This window comes from Corvus cornix, chromosome 15 (genome assembly GCF_000738735.6).
Source record: "Corvus cornix cornix isolate S_Up_H32 chromosome 15, ASM73873v5, whole genome shotgun sequence".
Classification (NCBI taxonomy): Eukaryota; Metazoa; Chordata; class Aves; order Passeriformes; family Corvidae; genus Corvus; species Corvus cornix.
Genome location: NC_046345.1, coordinates 7,526,332 through 7,553,314, shown reverse-complemented (window position 1 = coordinate 7,553,314; position 26,983 = coordinate 7,526,332). Strand labels below are relative to the sequence as shown.

At 42.1% G+C, this 26,983-nt stretch overlaps 1 protein-coding gene across 12 annotated transcripts in view; it reads right to left on the bottom strand.

Moving 5' to 3' along the window:
• The window catches only part of ARVCF (ARVCF delta catenin family member), a 258,893-nt gene that overhangs the window by 86,721 nt on the left and 145,189 nt on the right, over positions 1-26,983 (bottom strand). For 7 of the 12 annotated variants that reach the window (XM_039560820.1, XM_039560821.1, XM_010398190.3 and 4 more), the window contains 2 exons: positions 11,145-11,183; positions 3,550-3,708 (listed from right to left, as the gene is read on the bottom strand). In XM_039560820.1, coding sequence (XP_039416754.1) covers positions 3,550-3,708; positions 11,145-11,183 — 198 coding nt within the window. The remainder of the gene's footprint in view (positions 1-3,549; positions 3,709-11,144; positions 11,184-26,983) is intronic. The other 5 variants (XM_010398195.3, XM_010398196.3, XM_010398198.3 and 2 more) reach the window with 1 other exon arrangement.

Sequence of the window (26,983 nt, the reverse complement as noted above, 5' to 3'; positions counted from 1 at the left end):
TCCAAAAATGGCATTAGGTTGACTATTCCCCACATAAGCTATCCACCAAAGAAAGAATACATTTGGAAAACGTCTCTGGTTACTCTGGGTCTTAAAAAGACATGAGTTGTGTTATTTACTCTGTCAGAGGAAGTATCTTGTGCTGCCACTTTCTTTGCAAGACAGATATGCTGGAGATTGTGACTGACACTGTCCAGTAGAGCCTTTTAGTTACAGACAGAACAAAAACAGGCTCTAAACCCTTCCTTAAAGGAGCCTGGAGCAAGCACAGCAATGTAGAGCATGAAAGGCTATTGCTCAGAGTAAAAAGAAAAGCTGAGCACAAACCTACCTCCCCTGAGCACAGTGTGACCATCTCAACTTTACACACTGGATATTACTGAAAAGAGACTAAAGGATTCCCACCACAGGAAATGTTGCTCCTTTACAAGGACAAGCACCACCTGCACACTGAATGCACGGCCAGATTCACGTGGGGGTTTTGGTTTGGGGGTTTTTGTTGGGGGGGGGGGGGGGGGCTGTTATTTGTATTTTTAATTTCTTTAAGTCTGTGAGGGAACAGGCAGAGACACAAAACTGGTTTTGGGCTCAACACCTCCTACTCCTGCAAGTGGATGCCCAGCCGCGATGCGTTTGCATCTCCCATGCCAGGGAGATTTCTTCACCACCCTCCTCTGAGCAGCAAGCTCAGAATTCTGCCACTGCACAGCGGTACCAGAAAGCTTCATTTTCTCTGTAGGGCTCTCACATATAATAGCATGAACTAAGAAAGCACTATGATGATACCTACTAGAAGTAATAGTGTCAATGACAATTAACTCCAGGGCAATTAACTGATGCTACTAAATCCCGGTGACACAGTTTTCATTTTCACAATCCCTACCAAAACAAAATGCAAGTCAAAGACCAAAGTGATGTGAAAAAATTGTAAAATCTGACCTCGGATTAGTATCTAAGAGCTGTTAAATCTATGCCATTTTATCACAGCAAGGAGAAGTCAAAACAAAACCATTTCAGAGGCAACAACAACCCCAACAAAGTCTCAGCACCTTTTCTGACAGTCATGGCTAAGCCAGGCTGTGTTTTGACATTTCAGAATCACTTTTCTCAACAACTGGGTTTTTAATATTTTTTTGTTGGTCTTTTTAGCAATGAATTACTAGGAAACAGCTCTGGATAGCACATAAGCTGAAGTCAGTGGCATTATTTGAAACAACACAAATGGAGAGTAAGACAGCTATGCATCCTACCCCTATTCTGGACACACTTCAGTGCCTGCAATGACCTACAGTAACAGAAGAAAGCCTTGCTCTTTGAAATGGAACAGTAGCTCCAGGGTTGCTGTTTTTTCAATTTTCCTTTCCCATATGCAGCCATGTTGGGGAAGATGAAACAGGAAAGCCTTATAAATATGATTGCCTGACAAAAGATTTTGGGAATATGAAAACTACAGGCAACATCGAAATGAAAGCCACTTTTGAAATACCAAGTCTTAGTTACTGAACAACTGGAAAACAATGGTATGGCCGACTGAAGGTAATCCCCTCTTGATTGAACAATACCCTCTGCTTGCAGGCAGGTCCAAGGGTCAGAGCAGACCCTACTAGCTCAGCAGAAGGGGTCCAAAGAGTAGTTTTTAGAAGTTAAGATGTAACACTCTATGGTAATATAAGAACTCTTATAGGCTGTATGTAAATGCTATAGGATTTGTATCTTGTATTAGATTGGTTAGTGACAATTAGAATATTCAGTACAGAAGATGATTTATTGTATTGTAACCAGGACTTCAGACATTCCTTTCCTTACTACCTCTTCCACTCCTGCTCTTACTTCCACTCTTGCTCTTACACTCTCTCTCTCTCTCTCACCCACTTGCTCTCTTGGGCCTGCTCAGAGCTGAGTCTGGCAGCTCTGAGCAGTGCCCCTATACCCACGCCTTTTACAATAAACCCCATGTGTCCCAAGACCTGCCTATAGAGATCTCTCTGTCTCCGTCCCGACCGAACCCGCCCATAAACCTACACAGCCACAATGCCTGTTTTGAAGCTGCCACTGTCCTTTTCTGTGGGAAGATGGAAAAACAGGAGGTTCCTGATACAGAGGAGAAAATCACACCTCTGAGGCCCTGACAAACACTCAGCTTTTATCAGAGGCACGACTATTTCAGACAAATTACTTCACTCCATGTGGTCCTGTTATCTAGGGACCACTGCATGGCCTCACCTCTATTTTTACAGTCATAGCTATAATCTTATGCCTTTGCATAGCTGCACTTACAGCCTCCTAAAACTATGCACTACTATTAGTACATATAAAAAGGTGTCCATCCCCACTGTAATTTTATCACTTCCTTCCTGCAAATAACAGTTGTTGTTGCTGTCAGTAGAAAGAAAACAGAATTTCTTTCCTGTAAGTCACAAACTAAATACATTAGACTATTTGAAGAGCTAATAAAATGTGGGGGCTTTTTGTTAATCTCTTTTATTTTTATTTAAAGACCTTCATCTCCTTTCAACAATGAGAAAATAGGCCAGTTACATTTACCTTCTAACTAACTGCAACAAATATTAAACCAGATATTCAGTTTATTATAATGTGTACAGGCCCACTGACCTCAGGAAATCAACACTGATTTACTTCAACCTGAGGATCTGATGTCCTGAATAGATATCTTAGAGGACTGCAATTCTGGAACATCAGTGAAAATAAACACTGATTTACACAGTGACCTCTGTTCAACTCCTTTTAACACAGAAAGCGGTTTTTTTTCTTTTTAGAAATTTTTAAAAAGGGAATCACCCTTAATCTTTGTAACTTTCCAGTGGTGCTGAAAGCATGCAAGGCAGCCATGGACACACAGTGCCTGCTCAACAGAGACTGCAAAATTACCTTACACAAGGAATAAAAAGTTATCAGGAAAATTAGAACATTTGCAACACCTGTAATCCAGCCAAACCTGAGGTACAAGTCACTTGAGAGCACACCCAGCTTTCCCCATTCATTAGGAGTAAGATGCCATTCACAAGATTGTTGCAGATTTTGAATGCTATGGTGTTATTTACATAGGCTGTTTCTTGTTCTAAAGGACAAGTGCATAATGACATAATGTTATTGCAGACTGTCACTAATTTAAGACATATTTCCAAGCATATTTTCCTCAGCCAAGCCCTACCAACTCATCAATTTTCGTATCACTGTATGCGTTTGCAGGGCAATGCTGTGAACTGCTTCAGTAGAATGAAGTTAATGTTACAAGAATAAGCAGCCTGAGAAAGGGTTCTAGTGTTTTTGTTTGGTTAACCTGGCTAATTTCCACTGCTCAGTTTATGGATCCATGAACAGCTGTATCAGCACAGCTGATAGGGAGCAATCTAGACATAGACGTGAAACTGAAAAAACCCTGAACTCAGCTCTGCTGGCAAACACAATGTTCAAAATCACTGAGGATCACAACAGCATGATTGTCATCACTCAGGCTACTCCCTGCTATTTCTATTCCATGATTAGATAGCACTTTGCCATTTTCCTCAGTGGTTATTAACCTCTCACCTTGGTTTCAGTTCTCCTTGTGGTTCCATCTTCAGAAGTGACAATAGACACGTGGGAAGTGGGAGTGCCTGGGTCTTCCTCCACAGTAACTGTCTCTTCCACCATTTCTTGAGGCTCTTGCATCATTGCTATTGAAGTCTGGTTACTGGGGCTTTGTTCCTAAAGAAGCAAGTAAAAAAAATTTTAACTTTTAATTTCTGCCATCATGGTTTAACTGTTCTACTGATTTCAGCTTCATTGATTTAAAAAACATGTTTTACCCTACAATTAGCAAGCAGAGATTCAGAGAAAGGAGTATTTCCTGTCTCAGACAAGCTTGCTGAAACTGTGCTGGAATGACTAGGCTCAGTGCAGCAAATAGAAATCATGTGAAGCATCTATCAAGTACTTCTTCTTAATAGGCAACAGACTTACAGACTACTATCTTATATTTAAATCTGCTTTCAGCTTTCTTCTCAATGCCCAGCATAGGAGGAGTGGATTTTTTGTCTGCAAAACCATTCTTTTAGTTCTGCAGTGAACAGGCCCACTGGCTTTCAGAGCAGTTAATCTTACACACCATTGAAAGTTTCTTTTCATTTGATAATGTACACTCAGCTGGAGACTAGAGAAGGCTATAAAACGTCAACACCTACAATTAAATAGACACCTTTCTCAAACTGTCCAAAGCAACGACAATTTAACAAAAAATGCATGGCTAGAGATTAATTCAGTGAAATGCTTCCCTTCTCACGTCTTCACTAAGTCCATAAGGTCTAACTGGCTACAAGCTTATTTAAAATTTGTAACAGATAGACAACATCATAGAAACTAAACAGAAAGAAGGGAGATCAAAGGCGGGTTCTTGCAGGGATACTGCCCGAAGAGAATGCTCTGCCAGCACCAGCATCTGAACCTTCCTTTTTCTTATGCAATTGTGCGTTTCAGCACAGAAATCAGAGAAGCTCCCTTTGGTAGATGAACGTCTTTCAGAAGTTTCCCAGCAAGAGGCCAATAAAGAACCAGCTTATGCACTGAGAACTCAGCCTTTTGCCCAGCATTATGAATCCTCAGCCACGTAAAATGCAATGACAGACTGATCATTTCATTACGAGCCCTGAACGTATCTGGCTACACAGGCTTTAAAGCCAAAGCAGGGCTTCTGTTGGCTCACCTTGTCAAATAGACACTCAAAAAATATCCTTTATTAAGGACTATATACACACACATTTTTACATACATATTTAAAAAAAAAAAAAAAAAAAAAAAAAGAAAGCACAAAAAAATCGAAGAAGAATGACATAGAGCCCAAAACTGCAAATTGAGCAAACTTTGCCTAAAGCAAACTCTCTGGACAAATCCACTATCTCTTCACATCACAAGAAAATAAAAAGGGTTGGGATGAAACTGTTGCAATAGAGGTGCTCAGCCTAATTACATAAAAGTTAAAACAATATCCACCTGTGAACAGCTTCATCACCAGGGAACTATAACACTACATTTTGCATCATTTTATTTAGAAAAATTGCATTTCAACCCAACTATAGCCTTTGAATTTCCCCTTTTGCTGTGCCATGTTTTGTGCAGGCCTCCAGCGACCTTTTGCTGCTGAGGTCTCATTAAGGTCCACATTTAATTTTTGCATGATTTATAATTTCCCTTTGAACAAGCTGAGATGTCCCTGCTCAGTTTTCATTTATTTACAGCTGTATTCTGACTTTCTGGAACTCAGACTTCAGCAAGAAAGCCGCTCCCATTTTCAGGTAAGCACGAATATTAACCAAGACCATGACAATAAGCCTCTGGCAATCACCTCAGTCAAAATGCAACATGGACAGCCTTCAAAGGTAAGGCACCAGAAGTGATACAAGCAGGCACTACTTCCATTTCTATTGAAACCACAGAGTAACTCAGGTTACAGAATCAATCAACGAGAATAAGGCTTCTGAAATCCTTAAGAAAATCACTCCTTCCAGTCTGCAGTACTCAAATCATTAATGGCAACTTATGATACATGCTGAATTCTTTATGGTAGAGTTCAGATGTCACATCATGTCTTCTGCGCATGGCTCCAGAAGGGGAACTTGCTCCTGCAATAAATACATTATTCTCTTCACATTTTTTCTTAAGAAACTGTGTTATAACTGCAACTCCCTTTCTCACACCCCACAGTAAAGCTTTCCTCCCAAGAGAATAATTTACACAATACTGCAATACAGTAAAGACTCAGAAGTTCTATTCATCTTCACTCAATCAAACCTTACCAAGAACAAAGAAACCACTTATATGTAGAGGGATTTTACACAACACCTTATCCCTGTAAACCTCACCATCGAATGCCAAAACTGCTCCAAGGTGGGACCTTCTCACTCCTCTCACACATGTACGTACACACACACACAGCTCATCCACCACCTTCATGTCCAGATGCACTTGAGGTACTGGCATCTCTTAGTTCCCCTCTAGACTTTATAGAGGCAGCCTCTGTTTTCTGATAATAAACCTGAGGAGATGGAAGGTGGAAAGAACTATTTTGTTCTTTGAGCTTTTGCAGTACTTTTTCTTTATTTAAAAAAGCGTAAAGTCTGCCTTTGTATTCAGACTGCCTGTGGGCAAAGGAAACCTTAAAAGCTGGGCACTTAAACATGAGCAAATTGCAAGCCAGAGCATATTGACTTTAAATGAGCATTGCGCTGGGTTTTATCCTCTAGCTGCTTCTAAAATGAAGATTCAGGCAGATATGGTACAGATCTGCATTCCTAGAAGAGAAAACTATTGTTAGCAAGAGACTGTCCTAAGCATCAGAAAGCCTAAAAGCTTGCAAAGTTCAAGGTAGATATCTCAACACAGACAGGTAACCAGACTGGCATCTACTGTGTCTTCCTTCTTACTATGGATCTACTGAGGAATGCAGTGAGCCAATGGGACAGCCTACCACCCAGCTTACCCCTGAATTACCTGAACCAGGTGGTTCTTTGATCTCCCAACCCAGTACTTTCTCTACATCGCTAGCTTGGAGCTGTCACAAGCTAACATTAATGTAGAAAAGATGCAAAGGTTTTGATGTCTGTTTTTAGACTCCATCATTAAGGATTTTAGGTCATCACAAATTGCAGAAACTGGGACACATTACCCCTTTCAACTATTTGCTCAGTTTCGAAGCCAGTATTTAGAACGCTCTTTTTTTGCTAAATACACCTCAGCATCTCAGATTCCAAACATCTGGCAGGTAAGCCTAATTATCCAGAGTAAACCACAAGTTGCTGGATAGGGCTGGAACATGACACCCCTAATGAATAATGCTACCAGTAGTTAGTTCCCTGCCTGCTAGGAGGTGGTTAATTCCAGTTCAGAACAACACACACTCATTTACCTTACTGGGGCCTTTCAAAGCAAAAGCCATGAGATTACAAAACACTACCAAATTATGAGAACAGATTCCAGTACCGTTATTGCATGTGGCGTCAGCAGTCATGACTCTTGCTTTTACTCTTGCTTTTTTGAGACCAAACGAATCCTATCCTGTTGATTTGTACTTGCATCTCCAGTGTGCTTTTAAAAAGCCATGCTATTTAAAACACAAAGCAACAATCAATTTACCTCCAGCCTGTAAAAGTTAAGCGCAGATGGAACAGCTAAAGACCTTGTAAAATAACCAAGAAGCATAAAATAACAGTAATTCTTGTTTTGTTAAAGAACAGTGATTTATCATTTAGGGCACATATCTCCTAGGGCTTATTTTGCATTAGAATACTACAGCTTCTGTAATCATCGCCATTTCAATTCCTAGCGTTGTAGTTCCATCAAAGTAGCTATTTTATATCTGTTTTAATGAAAGAATAACCTCCCCCAGGAGGATCAGACATCCAACTTTAAGACTGTAAACAAAGTTCTTTATTCTCTGCCTATGGAACAATTTTAAACAGTCTGGAAACAATATAAAATTGCAGGAGATTATTATTTCCGCTAAAACAGCCCCTCTTCAAGAACACTGAAATCATGTACATCGAATCTTCATTCTCCCCAAGATCCCCTTTGTTCAGAAGATTTCAGTGCAGGCTATTCCAGCTACTCCTTACTCCAGGCTACTGTCAGATACCAAATTTGAAGGTTTTTGCAAAGCACAAAGGCTGGATTCTACATCAGTGGACACACTTGTCCTCAGTCAACCCCAGCATAGACAGAGCTCAAGTGTATCAGCTCCTGTGAAACACATTACAAGTCTGGGCATAATTAGTGGCACTGGACAACAATGATAATTGAATTAAATGTGGATTCTCTCTCCTCTACTACTCTTTAAATGACTTATTACACCTTCAATCTGTGCAAAGCATGAGATTATTTCTAAGTGTAAAGCAAGCAGACTGGCTTTGTCAGAGCCAAGTCTCAGGATGATGTTCTGCCCCGATGGTCTCCTTCCCACTCAGGTGTGCACTTCCAGCTCAGTCATGTTCTCAAGCTTTTATTCGCTGAAGGCATGTGGAGAAAGACACAAAAGGCAAGTCTGCAGGAACACAGCAGCTGAAAAAAGTCTGTCTTGAGATCTGCATCAGACTGGGACATCAGAGAGGAAGGAAATCACCGGAGGAATTTGCTGAACTTTGTGTATTTGTGGTAGACTTTTTCTGAAGTCCAACTCCACAGCAGCTGAAGACTCTCAAATCTGGTTATCACATCCCCCTGCCTCACCAGAGCAGCCTTCTTTCACCACAGCCTCAAAACGCCTGCTGTGCTCTCTCCCCTGATTTGTCCTGAGAGCCTCCGTGCACTTCAGCAGTGCAAAAGATGGACTCCAAGCTGAGCAGCTCATGCCCGTCACTGAGCCAGTGTCACCTGAGGAGCAGCAGTACCGTCCCACTCTTTCTAGTTTGTTCTTCAGAAACAGGGGAGCCCTCACACACTGCAGCGCTTGCACTACTGCAAGGCAGGGCACCTTCTGCAAGCACATGGAGACCTTAAGCTCAAGGACTGACACAGGCTGTTTCCCTCAACTCAAAAAACACAGCAAGACCCAGGTCTCCAGCACCAAGCACAGGTATGCAGCTAGACCTACCCAAATTCTTCATGATTGGGGAAACGTTGCCCCAAAGCTGGGATCAAATCATGGCTCATTCAAGCAAAACGGCTCTGGAAGAACAAAAAGCACACGGACCAGCCTGTACAGAAACCCAGGCAGCACAGGGTGCTGGAACGAGAGTCTGCAAGACAATGACTTAAATATGGGAATACATAAATATCTACTTCGCTGCAGATAAACTAATCTCCATTTAGTAAACCTACTTTTCTGTTTTGTTATGTGAAATACAATGTAGGGTTCATGTATATAAATCTGTATTTATGTATATGTATACAATGGATTCAATGCACTTCAATGTGAACCCAAACACATTAACCTATGAGAAAGCTTCAAGCTCTGTTAGAGCTCTGACACAAACTCTACCCTAAGGCTGGTCAGCTCAGAACAGAAGGGAAACGTTAGCCACCAATGAAAGCAGGCTGTCCTGGCACAGGGTACCAGAATGAACTCAGCCCCACACCACAATGCACTAACTGTTTCCTGAACATTTACACACTTCCTTTGTCCTTTAGAAACACACACGACAAGCACCGAACAAATAATGCCAAGAGCTTTTAAAGCACCAAGGTTAAAAGGAACATTTCAGCAACTGGAAAAAACCCTCAACTACAGAAGTTCTGAAAAGCCACAAAGAGGAGCTTTTTTTTTGGAAGCAGGCTTGGTAATTCACCCTTTGAAGGCATCACACCTTTCAGGGAGAGCAAGAGGCGGAGGTGAAGGAGAAGGAATCAAACCCCAGACAAGGCCTGGAGTAGCAATATTCATCCCTCAAGTACAGCAAGGCACACTGGGGTTCTGTTCAGCCACGCGGTAGCTGCCCATCAACGGGGAAATCCAGTGCCTGCCCAACGGTCAACAAAGAGGGCTTTTATGCTATTTTAAACAATCTGAAGTGTCTCAGTTAATGGTAGACCGGGCAATTGGCCCTCAACTATTTCCAATTGACTGGAATGATGGATGAAGCTAAAGTGAATGCTGACCCACTGAACTTTTCCATACAAAGCTAGGAAACTGAAGGAGACTGTAAACAGTTTGTAAGAAGGAGAAGTGGGAGAGGGAGAATCCCAGGGGCTTTGCTCCTCTCAACCTGCTGTTAAGTTGTTTCAGATGAAGGAAAACAAAGAGCTTCAACTCTGAGCAACATACAATAAATACATGGGAAGGCCTAAATGAATAGGGTATTTTTCCCATGCACTCCTCTCCTTTCTCCAGGAGCTGTTTAGCTCTGCCACGCAGGCTGGTCCTTTGAATCAGAAAGGGCAATCAGACACTCTGACAAAGGTGTCTCTCAGGGCTCTCTATTGCCTTGCCCTGCTTTTCAGATTGACTGGGTGTTAACCAAGGGTGTCAAGACATCACATCTCAGTCAACTTCAACAGATGTGATGATATATATTTAAAAATTACATGTTAATCAGTGCCACTACATTAAGGTAATGCTCAGGAAGCCACACATGCCCACTGATTTTCTGAACAAAACCATCAGTAGCAGCTTTTGCACTGCAAGGGCAACAGTGCTGCAATGTGACAGAGCTGTCTGCTCACCTCAACAGCTCCTGGGAAGGAAGACTGGGAACATGCAACTTCCAGATGGGGAAATGGATGAGTAATAGGTTCAAATTCACACCATCTAACTTTAGGCAGCTTAGCAAGGTATCTAAATGCAGGATAACTTAATTCTTTCCCTTTAGTCGAAAAGAAGAGTAGGAGCCTCAGAGAACAGATCTTGCACAGACTAAATTACTTCCTTGGACATATCCAGCTTTTGCCATCAATTCTGCACGGAAATTGTATCAAGTGCTTCAAGACAACATTAAAGCTGGAGGATGGATCCAGGCCTCAAAGCCCCAGTGTAAGTACTCTGTGTAGAACCCAGACAGGACAAGGATATCACAAGTCATCACTCAGTCCCTTAGTCACAAGCCCTTTTTCTCCCAGCAGTTCAGCAAGATCAGGTAGTAAAATAGAACCGTAAGCCATTATTTGTAATATAAAAATGATACAGGACAAAAAAAAAAAAAAAACCCAAAAGAAAGAGCACCTGGCACACACGGCTCTCTTTCCCTTAACTGTTGACAGCAATGGCCAGTGTTTATCTGGACAGTCTGCCCAGTAGGAAACTGAGCAGGAAATGACTGTTTCTCACCAAGATCTGTATACAGAGTTCACTGCAATTTGCCAAACTACCTGCCAAAGACAAATACAATGTAAATCTACATGCCTAATCTTTGACCAAACCCAAAACAGATCTGACTTGCTTCCTTCTCTGGAGCCTTTCAGATGAACTAACCAAGACTAAATTAGGGACATTTGTACTGGGATGAGGTTACATCATGGATTATAATTTTCCAGCAAGTTTTTTCCTTCATCTCCACCTGCTGCCTCTACAATGCTGGCATTAAGGGTGGTGTGGGATGACTAATTTTACATTCCTTTCTGCAAGACAGGCATTCAGATTTCATTTCTTCTGGGCCCCACAGAGTTCGGATCACAAATTAAATGGAAGCACGTATTACTAGACAGCAAGTCCACAAACTTACATGCACATGGGAGTCAGAAGTACAAGCTAGGTCCTTCATCTAAAACAAAAAAAACAACTGTCAGTTTGGCAGGTGAGAACAGAAAGTTTCTTTATGCAGTCTGTGTGTCCCAGACTCTACCCCAGCCACCTTCACATTAGTGAGTTAAACCAAAGCCTGCCAGACCCAGCCAGTTCTAGGCTAACACACACACGCCCACTTGCACTGCTACAAAACTACCTTAGAGAATTGCTTTTAACTTCAAGGCAGATGTAAACCATCTCTGCATTCTTTGAATTACGACCAAGGCTGGAGCATTATTTGAGTGTCCTAGGAGCCATATCAGATCAGTGTTAAATTTAACTCATCTCCTCGCCCACCCACAATCTTGCTGGTAGATCTGAACGACGCAACAAAAATGCTTTTTGTGGAAAAACACACAACACAAAAAGCAAAAAACCTCAAAAAACAACAACAAAAAAGCTTTTAATCCTGAGGGAAACAGAACAAACAGACCACTGATGATTTTTTTAAGCTGGCATTCCAAGAAAGCTGTTCCTTGAAATAAATTATTTCTCATTCTAGGGAATACAAAGCAACTGACAATAAATCCAATCACCCATCTCACAAGGACTGTGCCTGCCAGTGTCTCTCACTATTAAGCCCCAGAGCAGGTCTGCCTGGCAGTGAGGCAGCAGGACTGTATCAGCCCAAACAGCTCCCCAGGAGATTACCCCTGTTAAATCACACACCACTTCTTCCCTCTGCATCTCACCCCGTTCCAGCCCCTCACCAAAAACCGTGGTCTGAACAAAGCACAGCAGGAACGTGTGAACAGCCTCGACCACAGCCCAGCTCCCACTGCTGTGTAACCCCAGAGAGCAGAAAAGGGACAGCAGGAAAGGAACTGTGCGGGAGGTCTCTGAATAGCTACAAGTCCACTGGAACACCAAAGACACAAAAATCAACAAGCCAAAGGCCACTCCAACTGCTGTACATCTTTCAAATGGAAGAGATTCCAGGAGAAAGACAATTTTCCCAAGTGCGATGCAGTTACTGTGCTGTTTCAACTACCCAAGAGAGTTCACCAATGGCTTTTTGTCCAGTAGTCTGTTTACTTCACACATTTTCTGTTTATTCCCTAAGACTGACCTTATAACCCCTACTTGTACTTGGCCAGCCCCCACACACTGGTAAGAGAGCAAGTGCCTGTCCTAAGCTCATGCTTAACTACAATAAACAGTATGGAAAGAAAAAAAAAAAAAAAGAAAAGAAAAACAAAAGATGAAAGTGAGCACTTGGATATGAGGGAAAATGCTGAGTAAGAACCTGCTCAGTTCTTGTACCCACAGCTGTGGAAGGATGTGGATGCACTGCAGTGGGCTCAGAGCACAGCTAACAGAACAGCCAGAGAACAGGATCAGAGGTCTCTCTTTCATGCCTAAGGTCCGAGCTATTAACCTCAGAAGAAGGTCAAGGAGTGACGTGATTACAAGTCAAGTGCCTACAGGTATAATGGAAAGCTAATGGAGAACCCTTCAGAGAGAAGGGTTTAACCAGTGCCAGTGATGAAGACTGACAAGACACACACATTTAATTTTAAGACAGTAAGTGTGAATTGCATGAGAAACACTTACATGGTAAAACTTTGCTGCTTAGCAGGTTGGACCTAATTATTTTTAAGAAAGGTTCCTATTTACTCATAAACCTGATAATGGAGAGGTGCTCACGTGCATGCACACAACTGCTCCTACCTGTCTGCTGCAATGCTCTGAAGATTTTTCAGGCTAAGAATAAATTATTTAAGGCTCGTAAAGGAATTCCCCATCATCCCCCCAGCCTGCCCTCAGCAAACTACACTTAAATGAAATGAAGAGATTTTTGTAAGCCACAGAAGGGGCTAATGATGCCTGTTCATCTTTTGGCCTAAGGAGTTCCTTCTCCTCCCACCAGCGAGCAAGGGTGAAGCCCCTTCTCAGCCGTCAAGCAGTACTTCAGGTAAGGTCAATGCAAACCACAGCACTGTGGACATTTCTCAGCCAACTGAGGAAACCACCATCACCCAGAAGGACTGTCTGTCCTGTTCCCCAGCCCTTGCTGTCTACAGCACAGCTCCCAAAAACCCGTAGTGCCAGCATAACTGAAATAGCTGTGTGTAGCAGCAACCAGCGACTGAAGGGGAAAAGAGAAGACATGAGCACCATTTATCCAGGCACTGTCACCAGGAAAATTAATGGGAAACCACTGGCTCCATTCAGTTTATAATAAGAGCGCTCAATATCGACAGTCAGGCCATTCAGCAAGGACTGCTATTACTGCATGACGAGCATGAATCTCAAAAAGGAAAAAGTCATTTAAGATAAGGTGGAAGTCACTTGCCCACAGGTAAATACCTTCACCAGCAAAGTAAAATAGCTCTCAATTTCTTAGTTAAGTGTGTTTGGCTTTTTCCATTTGTCATCAGCTCTGGCTAATGGTTCCACACACTTGCTGAAAATAGACATCTTTCTATGACCACTTGCTCCTACTGGCACTGTGTATAAAGCCAGCTCTTCTGGATTAAAGCACTTGAATTGTAAAATCCTATCACATTTGTCAAGCACTCAATTATTTACATAGTACCTTTATTATTATTATTTCTGATATGCTTTTGTTTGGGACTTCACAATGGAATTCAAATATGATGAAGACTAAGACAAGATGCAGCCCAAGAGTCTGCAGTCTAAATCACTTTTAAACAGGTTCTCAGAGGGCTTTTGAGAGAGCCATTTCTCAATTAAACACACACAGATAAAAACAAGAGATCATACAGGATGAAACCAAGGACTTGCTATTAACAACCATCAGTCAGAAAACTAAACTCATGCTTTGAATGCTGCATTTCTCTGCAGTTGGCAAGACAAGCTGTTTGAACCTATGGACAGGACAGCTGCACTTCCCTCCCACTCCTTGTTGCGGTTTTATGCCAGAAAACAGAATCTTTAATTTTTCCAGAGAAGCCCTGCCAAAATGAGGCTGCAAATAGGAGACAGTGCCTTAGTAAACTCCCAGCCAGTTTGCTCACACCCTAGCCAGAACGGTTCAAAGTGCCTAAATCCCTACATGCACACTGGTAGCAGTGACTGCCTCCCTTTCACACAAATGATCCTCCTGTGTTAGACTCCCTTTGTAAATCAGGCCTGTGCAGGGCATGCCATTTTCACCTGTTCTGGTAGAATACCCAGGTACCCAGTCTTGCCTTCTGTCCTTTATAGGCTTTCCTATGACCCATCTCCTCTATTAAAATTTTGGCAGAAATAAACCAAAGTCCTCCATAAAGCATTAGCTGTCCTGGGATCATCTATACACACAGCTGTCCTTCCCAAAGTTCAAATGAAGCTGTTTTATTTTTCCTCCAATTCTTCACAAGGAATCAAAAATAAACAGTCATCCCACCCACCTTTTTTAAACAGTAGGACAGACTCAATCACTACAAATTTAGCAGCAGCAAGTCCACCACCCACAATGAGCACCCTGCTAGAAACACTGTTCCTGCCTCCAGGACTCACCCTGAGCACAGCACTGGGAATATTCTCAGAAACACACACCAGCAGGGTTCATCTTACTTTGGTTTTCAGCTTGTGGGCTTAGTTTTTTCCCAAGACAGTGTCTTTTAATTCCTCCCCCAGAGTCCCCAGCAGCAAAAAACATCTCCAAAAAAGTGCTGCTGAACCCACAAGTCAGGTTTGCTGACCTGGACTAACCCATCACTCATAATGACATTAACAAGTTGTTAACAAATAAAGTCATCTGACAGAAATCTGTAATATTCCACACCTCAGCTTGCTAAATCAGGGAGTACAACAGTTAGCAACAGATAAACATATGAATGGAAGAGGGTAAGCTTGGCAAACAGTTGCAAAAGTGACGCTGGAGCCTGAAGACCACCAGAAAAAGATGAGCAGAAGAGAAAAGCATTACAAAATACATGAGTCTATCCAGGGAGGGCAAAACCAAACAATAAAGCACGTCAGGAAAAGGGGAGGACAGATAAAAATGAGAAGAGAGAGAACCCATAAATGAGAAGAATGTCATGTGGAAGCCAAATCAGTGGCTTTCCCATGAAAAAAAGTGGCAGGAAAAGGGAAGGAGGGGGAAAGTATGAAAGAAATATTTCAGTCTTTAATTCCATCCTGTTAACACTGCTTTCGTTCACCGTATAAATCTTTTGGTGAACAGTAGCTCCCTCCACACATGGCAGTATATTAAGATTCTTTATTAAGGCTTTCCAAACACCATAATGTCATTCTTTGGCTTTTTATGTGGTTTGCCTAGACTATGTTTTTGTTGCTAAGCTCTCATCAGATGTGTATCTTGTACTGACAGGGAAGAGATTATAAAATACAAGAAACCTGAGCACAAGCCCAGTATTTGATTTGACACAAGTGAACACTCAGGCAACAGCACAATGCCTTGTGTGTGACTTGGGGATACTTCTACATCCATTCAGCATGAACAGAATGTGTCTGAACTGTCCCACAAAGGCGTGCGAGCAATTAATTTAGGGAAGTACAGAAAGGGGAAGAGAGCACAGATCCAGATGTATCACAACCCATCTCCCACACCACAAGCTCCTGTGCCAGCCCCAGCACTTCCAGCCCCTGGGCAGGACAGCTCATGGCTCTGGCAGACGAGCTGAGGACTGGGAGGAGGAATACTGCCCCAAGCCACGAATACCAGGGAAGCACAAGAACCACACAACACAAAGATGGAGCCAAATTAATAAATCTTGCTTACAAGGGATGACAGCACGTCAGGAAGAGCAAGTGTACCCATCTAGCTACCCGAGTGGAAGACAAAGATATCCATCCTGAACAGCAAATTGTGTCCGACACCATGAACACTTCATACCTCACAGACAGAAAACTAGCCTGATTCTACACTTAATTCAATTATCTACGTCAACAGTGACCAAACACATCAGCATTTACAGCCTCCCACCATTTATCAGTTCACACACGCAGAAATTAAATCAACTCCTCAACAAGGAATCATCAGCAACTCTGATCAGAGAAAAACCACAGAAAACTATTTTTGCCAAGAAGTTTAAACTGAGTACAGCTCCATTTGGAAAATTAAATTAAACCAAAGGGTAACCATATCACTCATTTAACAAAAGCCACCAAATATATTATAACAGGCTCTTAGTACACATCTAAAATGTGTTTAGAAACCCAGAAAATAGACCAGATAATGTGCTCTGTATACCCTCAGCAGCAGACGTTACAGCTATTCTTAATCCTAGCTTTGTGAATCTGGTAGACATAATTCATTGTGCTTTTGGATCCATAATATTTTGCAAAGCACTGCAGTTTGCTGGCTTACAAACCTGCCCCGCCAGCTCACTGGGTAGAAAGATTTCTGCTGACTTCACCTACCATTTCACTCTCACTCATCAGGGATTAGTATTTTTCCCTGCTAAGGATACAGGCTGCAAGTACCAAGTAGGAAAGGTTACACGTGTGTCTGAAGACGACTGGTAACATTTTGAAAGGTGATATATACATGCAGCGAATGAGCACTTAAGAGGCACTTTACTATTTCTCCCATGAAGTTCAAGTAGCATATTTAAATTTCAAGTATTACTTCTTTTTAAGGATACCATTGATAAAATTCTTTCAGCATGCATTTTATACCCATAACTTCTCTAAGAGGAAGAGAGATCATCAGAGAAGCCTCTGCATCCTTTACAGACTTTCATGAAGAAATTTCTCCTCTTCACAACTTCAACACCTGCACATGCACCACAAGAAATAAAACCATTTTTTATTGGAGAGTATTTCATGTAATGTTAAGAATATAAGAAACCATAAAGGTAGACTAACAAGCATTTCTGGTCCAGTCCTCTACTGGTAAGGTCACACCTCAGCACTCTGCCCATTCTAAAGCACTGCCATGTTCTGCAATGAATGTGGTTTTCCATCACAGGGACTTGCACTCCCATAGTAGGTTTCTGTCTTCATACTCAGGAGGAAAAGAAGCAAATTTTAATAAAAATCCATATAATTAATCTAATGAAATTTTACACAGTTAAAATGGCAAATTCAGAACAAATCACTGAGTGAGCTGCTTCAAGAACATTACCTTCACACCTGCAGCCACACTACAGCAGAAGAAAACATCAGTGAAAACTTACAACATTAAGCAGCATTTTGCAGTTTAGCAGTCAAGCAAGTTCCAATGGTCAGCAGCAAAAAGCTTCTGCAAACCGTCTGGAGCTCGTTTCTACTAAGAAAGTTTTACAAGAGAACTTATTAATTGTCAGGACCAGGTGGAGAGATGTTAAAAGTCTTCATCATGAATGACCATGCTACAGCACAAGTGTTCACTGTTCTTAGCCTTGGAGCAATATGAACTTGATGACAGAACAATGGAATTATTTCTAAAAGAACACAAGTTCATGGAGGTTTGCAACTCAGCTGAATTGCCCCACAGTGTGCATTAACTATCCAGCCTACCCCGCTCCGTCAGTGCGGGGCCATGTACGGATGCAAACACAGCTGCTGCACTGGAAGAGGAAGGCTCTGCAACACCCTGCCTACCCCACAGCAGCTCTGCTCTGCAAGGGTACATCTGTGCCTCAGGACAGCCAGTAGCTGTATCAGAGCTGATCATTCCACATGCACACATGGATGAAGCGAGCGCCAAACAAAGAGACCTCACGCTGCCGGGAGCTGGCCGGGCTCAGCTCAGAGTCACAGGGCCAGGGTGGAAACTGGCGTGTGTTAACATCATTTATGTGTGAGAACGCTGGTCGCTGAGAGACAGCTCGAGCATTAGCTGCAGTCTGCTCTCCCAAAAGCCTGGCAGCAGTAGTCTGGAGGAGGCAGTCCCCAGCCCATCAAGAAATAACAAGTGACAATTCAGGAAAGCATGTTTGCTATCCATTCATGCGTGCATGCAATCCTGGGCCAAACAGAGGATGTGCTAAAAGGTTTTCCCCAGAGGAAATGTGTTTATTAATTAATATCTACTGAATTAATTGGTTCCCCATATGCTCTGCTGTGCTTCTAAGAACTGGAGCCCTGTTGTTACTGGAAGGTGTCAGGCGTGATGACTACCCAGAGGTTCATCAGAACACTTCAGTCAATCTGAAATACTAATCTGTGTTTTTGTATTCATCAAATTCACAGTGTATCCATCTAAGGGAGAAGCCATGGAAAAAGCATTTAAAATCTCCAATCCATAGAAACTTTTAAAAAGCCAACACATGCTCTTACTTCAGACACAAGTGTGGTATATAGCAGAAGCACAGAAGGAAAGTGCTGATCTGAGGCCATCAGTTCATCTCTTGGCCCCTCACCTGCAGTAACGCTGGTTGTTCCTTTCACACACGGTTACATTCCTTACATCAACCTGTTCCTAGCAACTGGTGCCACTACTACCAAACTAACCTTTACATCCACCACATCCTCTCCCACTCCCTTTCATCAGTGCAGGAGAGGTATTTTTGCATTCTGACTACATCTGGCACAACTCTGTACAATGACATCATTTTTCTTATGTTATTAATCTCTCAATGAGATACTTTATTCATCACATGTCAGTGTCAGCTGGCAGGGACCACAACTCCTGTCATTCCTAGTACTCCACCATTCATCCTGCACCGACCTCTATGTGTAAGCTCAAGCTGTAGTAGCAGAGGAGACAGAGCAGTCCTACAACCTCCCTTTTGTAAGCACACGCCTGCTCAGGTTGTGCATCCTCATCCCTGACAGAGACAATTTACTCACCAAGACTTTCCTCCTCCACTGCAATGCCACCTCTCCCAAACCCCTTGGATGCACCCACAGAGTGCAGAGGCCAGAAAAGCCTTTGTCAGAGTATGGGAGGATGAGCAGTCATTATGGCAGCCTCTCTAGCAGATTCAGAGACCTTTGATGTTTATTTAGTCCATGTCTCCAATTTCAGCATTCCCTCACACACACAATACCCACTTAGTCCGATTCAGAAACCTGAACATCAACAACTGTAATTACCATACCCAGTGGTGAACTCAGACTGCAACAACAGCATCACTGATGCAGGCGATGCTGGTCACCCTGGCTCCCTTTCAGAAATAGTCTGAAGTTGATGTCTACAGTAGAAAAGGAGCATCTCAGCTGTATTAAAATACTGTGTTCCAAGATTTTACTATCATACCACCAGTACAATACACTGCTTACTGCAAGCTGAACAAGCCCAAGAACCAGTCATTTGATGTCATTCAGACAGAAACTGCTCTCACAGCATCAGAAACATCTCAGGTGCAGCCATAATTCCATTATTTAATTCCATACAGCCTGTGCTCAGGCTGCAGTAGCAGAGTGGGGAGAGCAGTCCTACAACTACCCTCCTGTAAACACACGCTAGCACAGGCTTGAGATTCTTGAGCTTAAAATCTCAAGAATATGAAGCTGAAGACAGCCTAACTGTACAACTTCAAAGAGTCAATTCTGCTGCAGGAAATGGTTAAAGCACATCATAAAAGAAACATTTATCAATATACACAGGTGTGATGGCAACATGTTCAAAACAGCTTCCTACAGAGGAAGACACTACCAGGTCATGCTGGTAAGCAGCAGAAGAGGCTGCAGACAGGCATAAAATCACATTCCTAAATCAGAGGCCTTGTTAATAGTAATTTCTTTACAAGTACATAATAACTGGAACAAAAATTAAAGCTACCTTCAGAGAATAACATCTGCTGTAAGGCAGGCTGCAAAGAGAGTCAGCAGGATCTATGCTACCTGTCTGGCAAGCATATTTTCACTTTATAATGGGCATATGACAAGCAAGACTTTGAAGCGATCCGTGTAAAACATTAGCTCACAACGCAGCGGTTAGAACACTGCAAATGAAAAAGGTGGGATGACTCCGCCTGTCTGGGAGAGCTGTTTCTGAAAGATTTGCAACATGCCACACAGCACCAGGTACAGCAGTTTGTCTTTCCAAGAGATGGCAAACCTCTCTTAAAGCAATGAACTGCTCCTCTTTAATTCAGCGTATCTGCCCCACCCAGTGATTAAGTCCTTTGACATTTTATTTAGGAGGACGTATTTCTCTTCCAGATGCTAGTAAAAGGCAATGTAACAGCAAAAAATGATACATGTTCAGCTTCCAGCCACTCTGATACAGCATAAACCTACAGAAAGGATTTGAAGAAGCATTTCTTCATTGCTTGCTTTGAAGAAAAAAGAACAGGAATATTACGCAAAATCCAGCTAGAGATATTAAAACATTGCAGTATTTTTCAGTCTCAGCAGAATAGCTGGGGAGTCAAAGGTTTTAATCAAAGGATTAGGAAAAACGGTTTCAAGTACACAAAGTGCATGCCAGATCAAATCCTGTCTTCCGTCATACAAGGTAACTGTTATCCAGTGGACTAATTTGCAAACATAATTTTAGCTGTTTTTTATATAAATCAGACTAAGTTAAAAGATGTGAAGACATGATTTGTACTGTCAGCTTCACACTGGGAGCATGGACACTGAGGATGGAGGAGGCACTTGTATGAGGTCCATGCTGAAGTAAGATCTGCATGCAGAGACAATTCAGTTGGTGGTGAAAGATGACATCCACAATGACTCCTGCCTGGTTCTTCGAAAAATGTCGTATTTGTTCTTTCATGTCTGCAGAGCAGCTCTGGGGAATGGCTGAGCAGAGCCCGAAAGGCAACCAGCAACAGAAGTGCCCCACGCTCACTCCATTAAGCACCAGCTCAGACCCTCCCAGACAGCTCTTGCTCTGAAGGTATTCCAGAGGAGCTTGCTCCAGCAGGCCAGGAGCTATTGCAGGTCAACTGCCAGAACGTGAAAGCATCAGACAAAGGGAGGGGGGAATACTCCAATTAGCGTCTGGTAAACAGGGAAGAAGCCACAGCTACATTTTAATTTATCTATAAATCCACATTTGTGCCATCAGGGGAACCAAGCCATTTGATTGAGATTTTGAGTATTTCTAAGATTTTTCACATCAGAGTTAAAAGGAACTTCCTGCAAATATCTCCCCAGACAAGAAGTGCTAATGACTTCTAGCAAGATATAAATATACCAAAAGCTCTCCAGAAGTTTCTGAGTCCGATTTTTACTTTCCCAGTACAAGCTGTCAGATGAGTCCTTGATGTCTTTTGTAGCTGTACATTACCTGGAGGCTGACTGTAGGAAAGGTACAGCTACAGCTTCTCAGTGTAACTCCTGACACAAATACAGCCCTGAAGAAAAAACAATGCCCTTTTGAAATAAAATTAAACCACTAGTAAAGCAGAGCAATTACTCTGGAGAGAAACCACTTTTATTAATAATAATAAAATCCATACAAGAACAACTGTAATGTATAAAATCTGCACTGGAATAGACTACACAGACCAGCATATCTATCTTTGTTCAAATTCACAATCTTTTTTCCTTAACTTAAAGGTCTGCAATAGGAATTCAGGAGAAAATACCAGAAAACCTTCTGACAATTTCATATACACAGAAAAAGAATCAAAGCACAAAGAAAAAGTAAAATCAAACATTTTTATGGAATGTGCTTAAATGCCTTGCTTCCTGCCTGAAATTTGCTGTCTGATGGAGCCAAGTCCACTGTAACAAATGACAAGCCTTTTTTCCATCCAGTTGCTCTTCCAGATTTTTGAGATGTTCTGGGAATGGTGGGAGGTAACAGTCTTAGCAAAAAAATAGCCAGATGACCATGGAAGTACCAAATGGCTGGATAGTTTAGTAAAGGAAGGCCAGATGAAAACACACACCCTCCCCATGCAAAAGAAGACCGGGAAATAAAATTGCCTTGAGTGATATTTCTGAAGAACAATTCACAGCTAGGGATTTACTAATAATGTTCTCCCAAGGCAGGGTTTGTATGACAGCTGCATTTTATCTCTCTGGTAACACCTTTAAAAAGAAAATCAAGCCAGACGTAGAGTACACAGAGCAACCACTCCCAGGACTGGTCTGCACAGTCATGGTCAATGTCTAAGTCTTTCTCCCTTTGTTCTTTAAAAAATAAGAAAAGAAGGAGGGAAAAATCACATCTGTGACATACCTTAGAGCATCAGAAACTCAGTCAGCTTCTGCAGTAATCTGAATCACCCCTCTGACTGCCCTTGAACCTTCTCACAAGATCCGAGCCCTGCACAGACAGGATGCTGTACTTCAACAGGTAAAAGAGAAAACCTGCAGAACTGAGGTCAGGGGTCTACACCTCTGGTAACTGCTTTTCTTTTTCATTGGCAGAGGCAATGGGCTACACATGGTGTGTGTGAAAGAATGAAAGCTAAAGCAAACAGCTTGCACGTCTTGTTAAATTATCTGTACTGAGTAAGAACCATAAAAGCCACAGAACACAGAAAGGGATTAGGAGGTACAGCAAAAAATGAAAGATCCAAAGTTTAGGACCCAGTCATCGAGTGTGAGGTATCTGGAGTCCTACAGCTGACCAGGGGTTACAAGAAGAATCCATGAGCATTCCAGTATAAGCAGCTCTGCTGACTGATTACTTGGGCCTAAAAACTAGTTGAGGAAAAAGAAACAGCAGCTCAGAGAATGGCAAAAATGAAGACAGACTTCTAAGCGTACTTTAACAGTACCTGGCATACTGTGCTACAGACATGATCTAATTAGACAGTAAGTCAAATATCAGCATCTCATGACTTGATGATCTCTTCTATTGTATCAAAGACCCTGAGAATTTTTTGACATTTGAGAAAACTAAGACAGTATTTTCAGAATTTCCCATTGCATGTGAGTCACTGGGAGTCGCTGATGAACTCCCTCTGAAGGAAGCAGGCCATTGTGCTGTCTTTCCAGCAAAAGCCACAGTGTGTTTTCTGTTTGTAATGTTTAATCATTAATGAGAGAAGGGGAAAAAAAAATCTTTTTTGCTAGGGCACAGCTAATAGTAGAATGAACTACCTCATTCATCTAAATAAAGTCAGCTCTAAACCATGCAATAACCATTTAAGTGCCTGCTTTGTTAATTATTTCACTGTTTATCTAATTCGTTATGAGCATCTAAATAATAAGCTCATTCAGCATTAGCCAAGATCGGACACAGAAGACACCCATTCAGCCTATCCACCCTTCTGCCCACTGGGGGTCTGTCCCCTACAGCCTCACCCAGTTTTATTGAGTCTCTGACTCCCCTTGAGAATGTTCAATCACTCCACAGCTCAGTACAGCACAGCTTTATGAAACCTTCCTGTCTCTTCCACCATTAGTTCCTCTATGGCCTTTGTGTAGATTTTTGGGATGCTTACCTCCAATTTTCCAATTTTGTTTCAGGAAAAAAGGTCACCTTCCAGTGTGAACAAGGACAATATTCCCAATGAGAGAGAACAGGTAAATTGTTTCATTATTAATCCACTTTCCATTTCCTCACCTGTTGCTTCTGAATTCTTTATTTTGCATACAGCTGCAACAACTGCTCCTCTGAAAATCAAGATTTCTAGAAATACACAGTAGAGCTCACTTAGGAAACAAGGGCAACACACCTTTAAGAGGGCACAAGGAATTGCACCTGCACCTCCCACACGACCTCAATTAAATCCTGCATCCACTCCCTTTCAGAAAGGCACAGCACTTGTGATTCCCTTAAGAAAAAGTACATTTCACCTTTCTATGCTTCATTTCATTTTGGCATTTATATAGCTCAGAAGACAACTACACCTTTTTCTGGTGCTGTTAGCATACGATTAAGTGTTCCTCAAAGAGGGGCACCTTTCTTGGAGATGGTAATTGAAGTCAGCACATGGACTGCCCGGAGAGCCTGTATGAGCAGTTCAAACACTGTTGTTCTCTTCCACTCCTGAGGAGTGAACTAATTTTCAGGTGGAGTGCAATAGCTGGAGCCTTGGAGAAAAATAGAAATGGCAACATGTCTGGGAGCCTTCTACTTGGTGGACAAGCCCATCACAACAACACTCCCAGTGGCAAAACACAACTGGAACAAATCAAAACAAAGCCAGAGCCACACTTGAGTTCCTACTGAGGGAGTGGTGTTTTCCTCCAGTATTTCCAAACAGTGGTCAGGGTGGGTGGGTGTGGGGAGCCAAAGGCTTCAGTACAAACTGTTTATTGAAATAATTCCCTTTAATTGCCCTCCCTCGCACTGCAGTTCTTAGCCATGGAATCACTTGTGCCCTGGGAAGGGGCAAGTATGTACCATTTGTGACTGAAATTAAAGCAAAGTAATTAACCAGCCTCTCAATTTCTGCAGAAAAGCTTCTTAAGCTGATAATGAATTTAAGCATTTGAAAGTAGTGAAACTGATTTTCCATGTAGCAACAGTATAGCAACTGCCAAATGCTTTCCTCCTGACTGTTCACTGAGCACCTGAAATGATGCAGATCATTACTTCAGCAGGCACCAGAGCTGTTAATCTCAAGATTTACACAGGAGGCAAAAACTTATATTGCAACATAGCCACAGAAGTGCAACTGTACAATGTATGCAAATTCTATATGAAACAATAGGCTCTTCTGAGACATTACAGTAATTTGGGTGTGAGAAAGCAAAAAGACTTAAATCTGCACAAATATTGTAAGGACAGCCAGGGTGGATTTACACAGCACACCAACTGCCAATTAAAAACATTAAACAAAAGCCAACCATCTCAGTCTGTAATTTTTTGCCTCCCAACTGCTATGTAGGCACACTGTTTAGAGCAGCTGCGTTATTAAGAAAGAAAAAAAAAAAAAACGAGGCAGCTCTTTGCACTCACACAGTTGTGTGCAGAACTTTGACCCTGCAGTGAAGGGCTTAGCCTATGTTTAGGCCAGCAGAACCTACGTGACTTGTGTCCCAGATTTAGCACTGAGAGGAAAATTCATCTCCAGCACAACTCTATTAAATGAATGTGGCATCATTTTAGTCAGGAGCCAAGTCTGGCTCATACAACCAAGGCACAATTAAGTATCAGGCAAGCAAAATGTTGCAAGGCAGAGAAACTTCCCAACTAAGTGTTATAAACCAGGATAAATAAACCACAATGACAAGGGGCATCTTTGAATTACAACTCCATTACAGTCAAGCCGTAGATTCTCAGCCACTTCGCAGAACTGAGAAAAATGTGCTTGCTTCCCATTTTGCAGCTGGGCAGCTGCACTCTGAGTGCTGCATCAGCAGCAGTGGGTACTGTCAAGCTCTTCCCTTGTCACCCACTCCTATACCCCAGGAACCATTCTTATCCTTCAAAAGATACTTTTTCACAAACTCATGGGATTCACTTTCAGTCTATTTCTTCACACCTCATTTTTAAGATCTCTTAGGAAGCTCAAGCAGTCTAACTCAGGTCAGTACCACAGCAGCTACCCTAAAATGGAAAGCTCAGCCTGAGCAGAACACTTGGTGATGCAGGACACCTTTGATCAGGAAACTTCACTGAGCTATCATCCATACCAACATGTCTCAGGCATAGCTCTGCTAAATCCATGTCAGCGCAACAGTTCAAATGAAGGAACACGTTGCTTCTGCAAGAAAAAACACATCAGAAGAAAACAAAAGCCAGAGAGGGGGGGAAAAAAAAACCAACTGGAAGCTTTTATTATTTTTCTTCTTGAGTACTATACTGCTCTCCCCCACCTCTGAAATGGTTCTGGAACTCTCACAAAAACATTGAAAAGACAGAAGCATACAAGAGACCTTGTCCCGGAGGCACAAAACAGAACTGGGTCACAAAATTGGGTAACATTTGACTTGCTCAGGCCAACACAATAAGGCAAAAAATGAAGTTTTGATTGGAATGTGGCCATGCTGGCTCAAAGCAGTTATCTCCTACACTGATTTCAGTACTGATGCCTTGAGCAACAGCAGTATCACATTCTGTATTTTGAAGAGAACATGCTTGGATTCATCCTCCACATTGCACATCCACAGCATCCCTTCTCCACCCAGCAGCAAAGAGGAAGGACCTTTCATAACCTTTTCCTGAGCTTAACTAAAAATCACCTGATACTTGTCAACAGAAGCAAGAGCAAGGATGACAAAATGTCATCTAAGAGCAGGCACTTGACCTTCCCCTCTTGCAATATCTGAGCGCACCTACCCAGGTGCTGCCATTCCTGCGACACCGTGCACAGAGTACGAACGGAGCCCCGAGCCCCTGCTCCTCTCCATTTAGACTAATCCATTTTGAATACCACACATATCTTAATATAAGATGACTTCTAGAACAGTTAACCCTGCACTGCTTTACCTATTCAAAAATTTGCACTGCTTCTCTGCTGCTACAAAGAGTCCCGGAGATAAAAATGTTCAGGTCTGCTCCTATTCACTGTCATTCTGTAAAGGGATTCTTAATCCCTTTTTTTTTTTTTAATTTTTCTCTCCCATAGAAGGAAAGGAGGCAAGATTTATTTCCCCAAAATTGTTGAAACAAGACAGATGAACAGAGTAAGGCAGAAAGCAGTGTGAATGCAGCAAAAGTGGATAAACACTGAGGTGAAAGCACAAGGGTGGGACCCTGCTGGGAGACAGAGTAAGAGCTATTAACACCACGCAGTGCAAACCATGTTTAGACAAACCCTGAGGATACACATCTGGATGGTATTGACAGAAGTGACCTTGCTACAAAAGCAGGGACAGCACCAGCTCTCCAATACTACAGGAGATGTCTCAAGGAAATAAAGGCCCTGTTTTCATTTGTGTTACATAAATTGAAATAATTCAACCACCTTCCAACAGTATTTTACACTTCACAATCACTTTTATTTCACATAATGGGAAATTCATAACCAGCATTCATTTTAAAAGCTATGTATTTCATAGGAGAGGAAACTGAGGCACAGACTGTCAAGAGATTATTCCCCAGTGCTTCAGTGCCTCCAGTAATCCTGAGTTTAC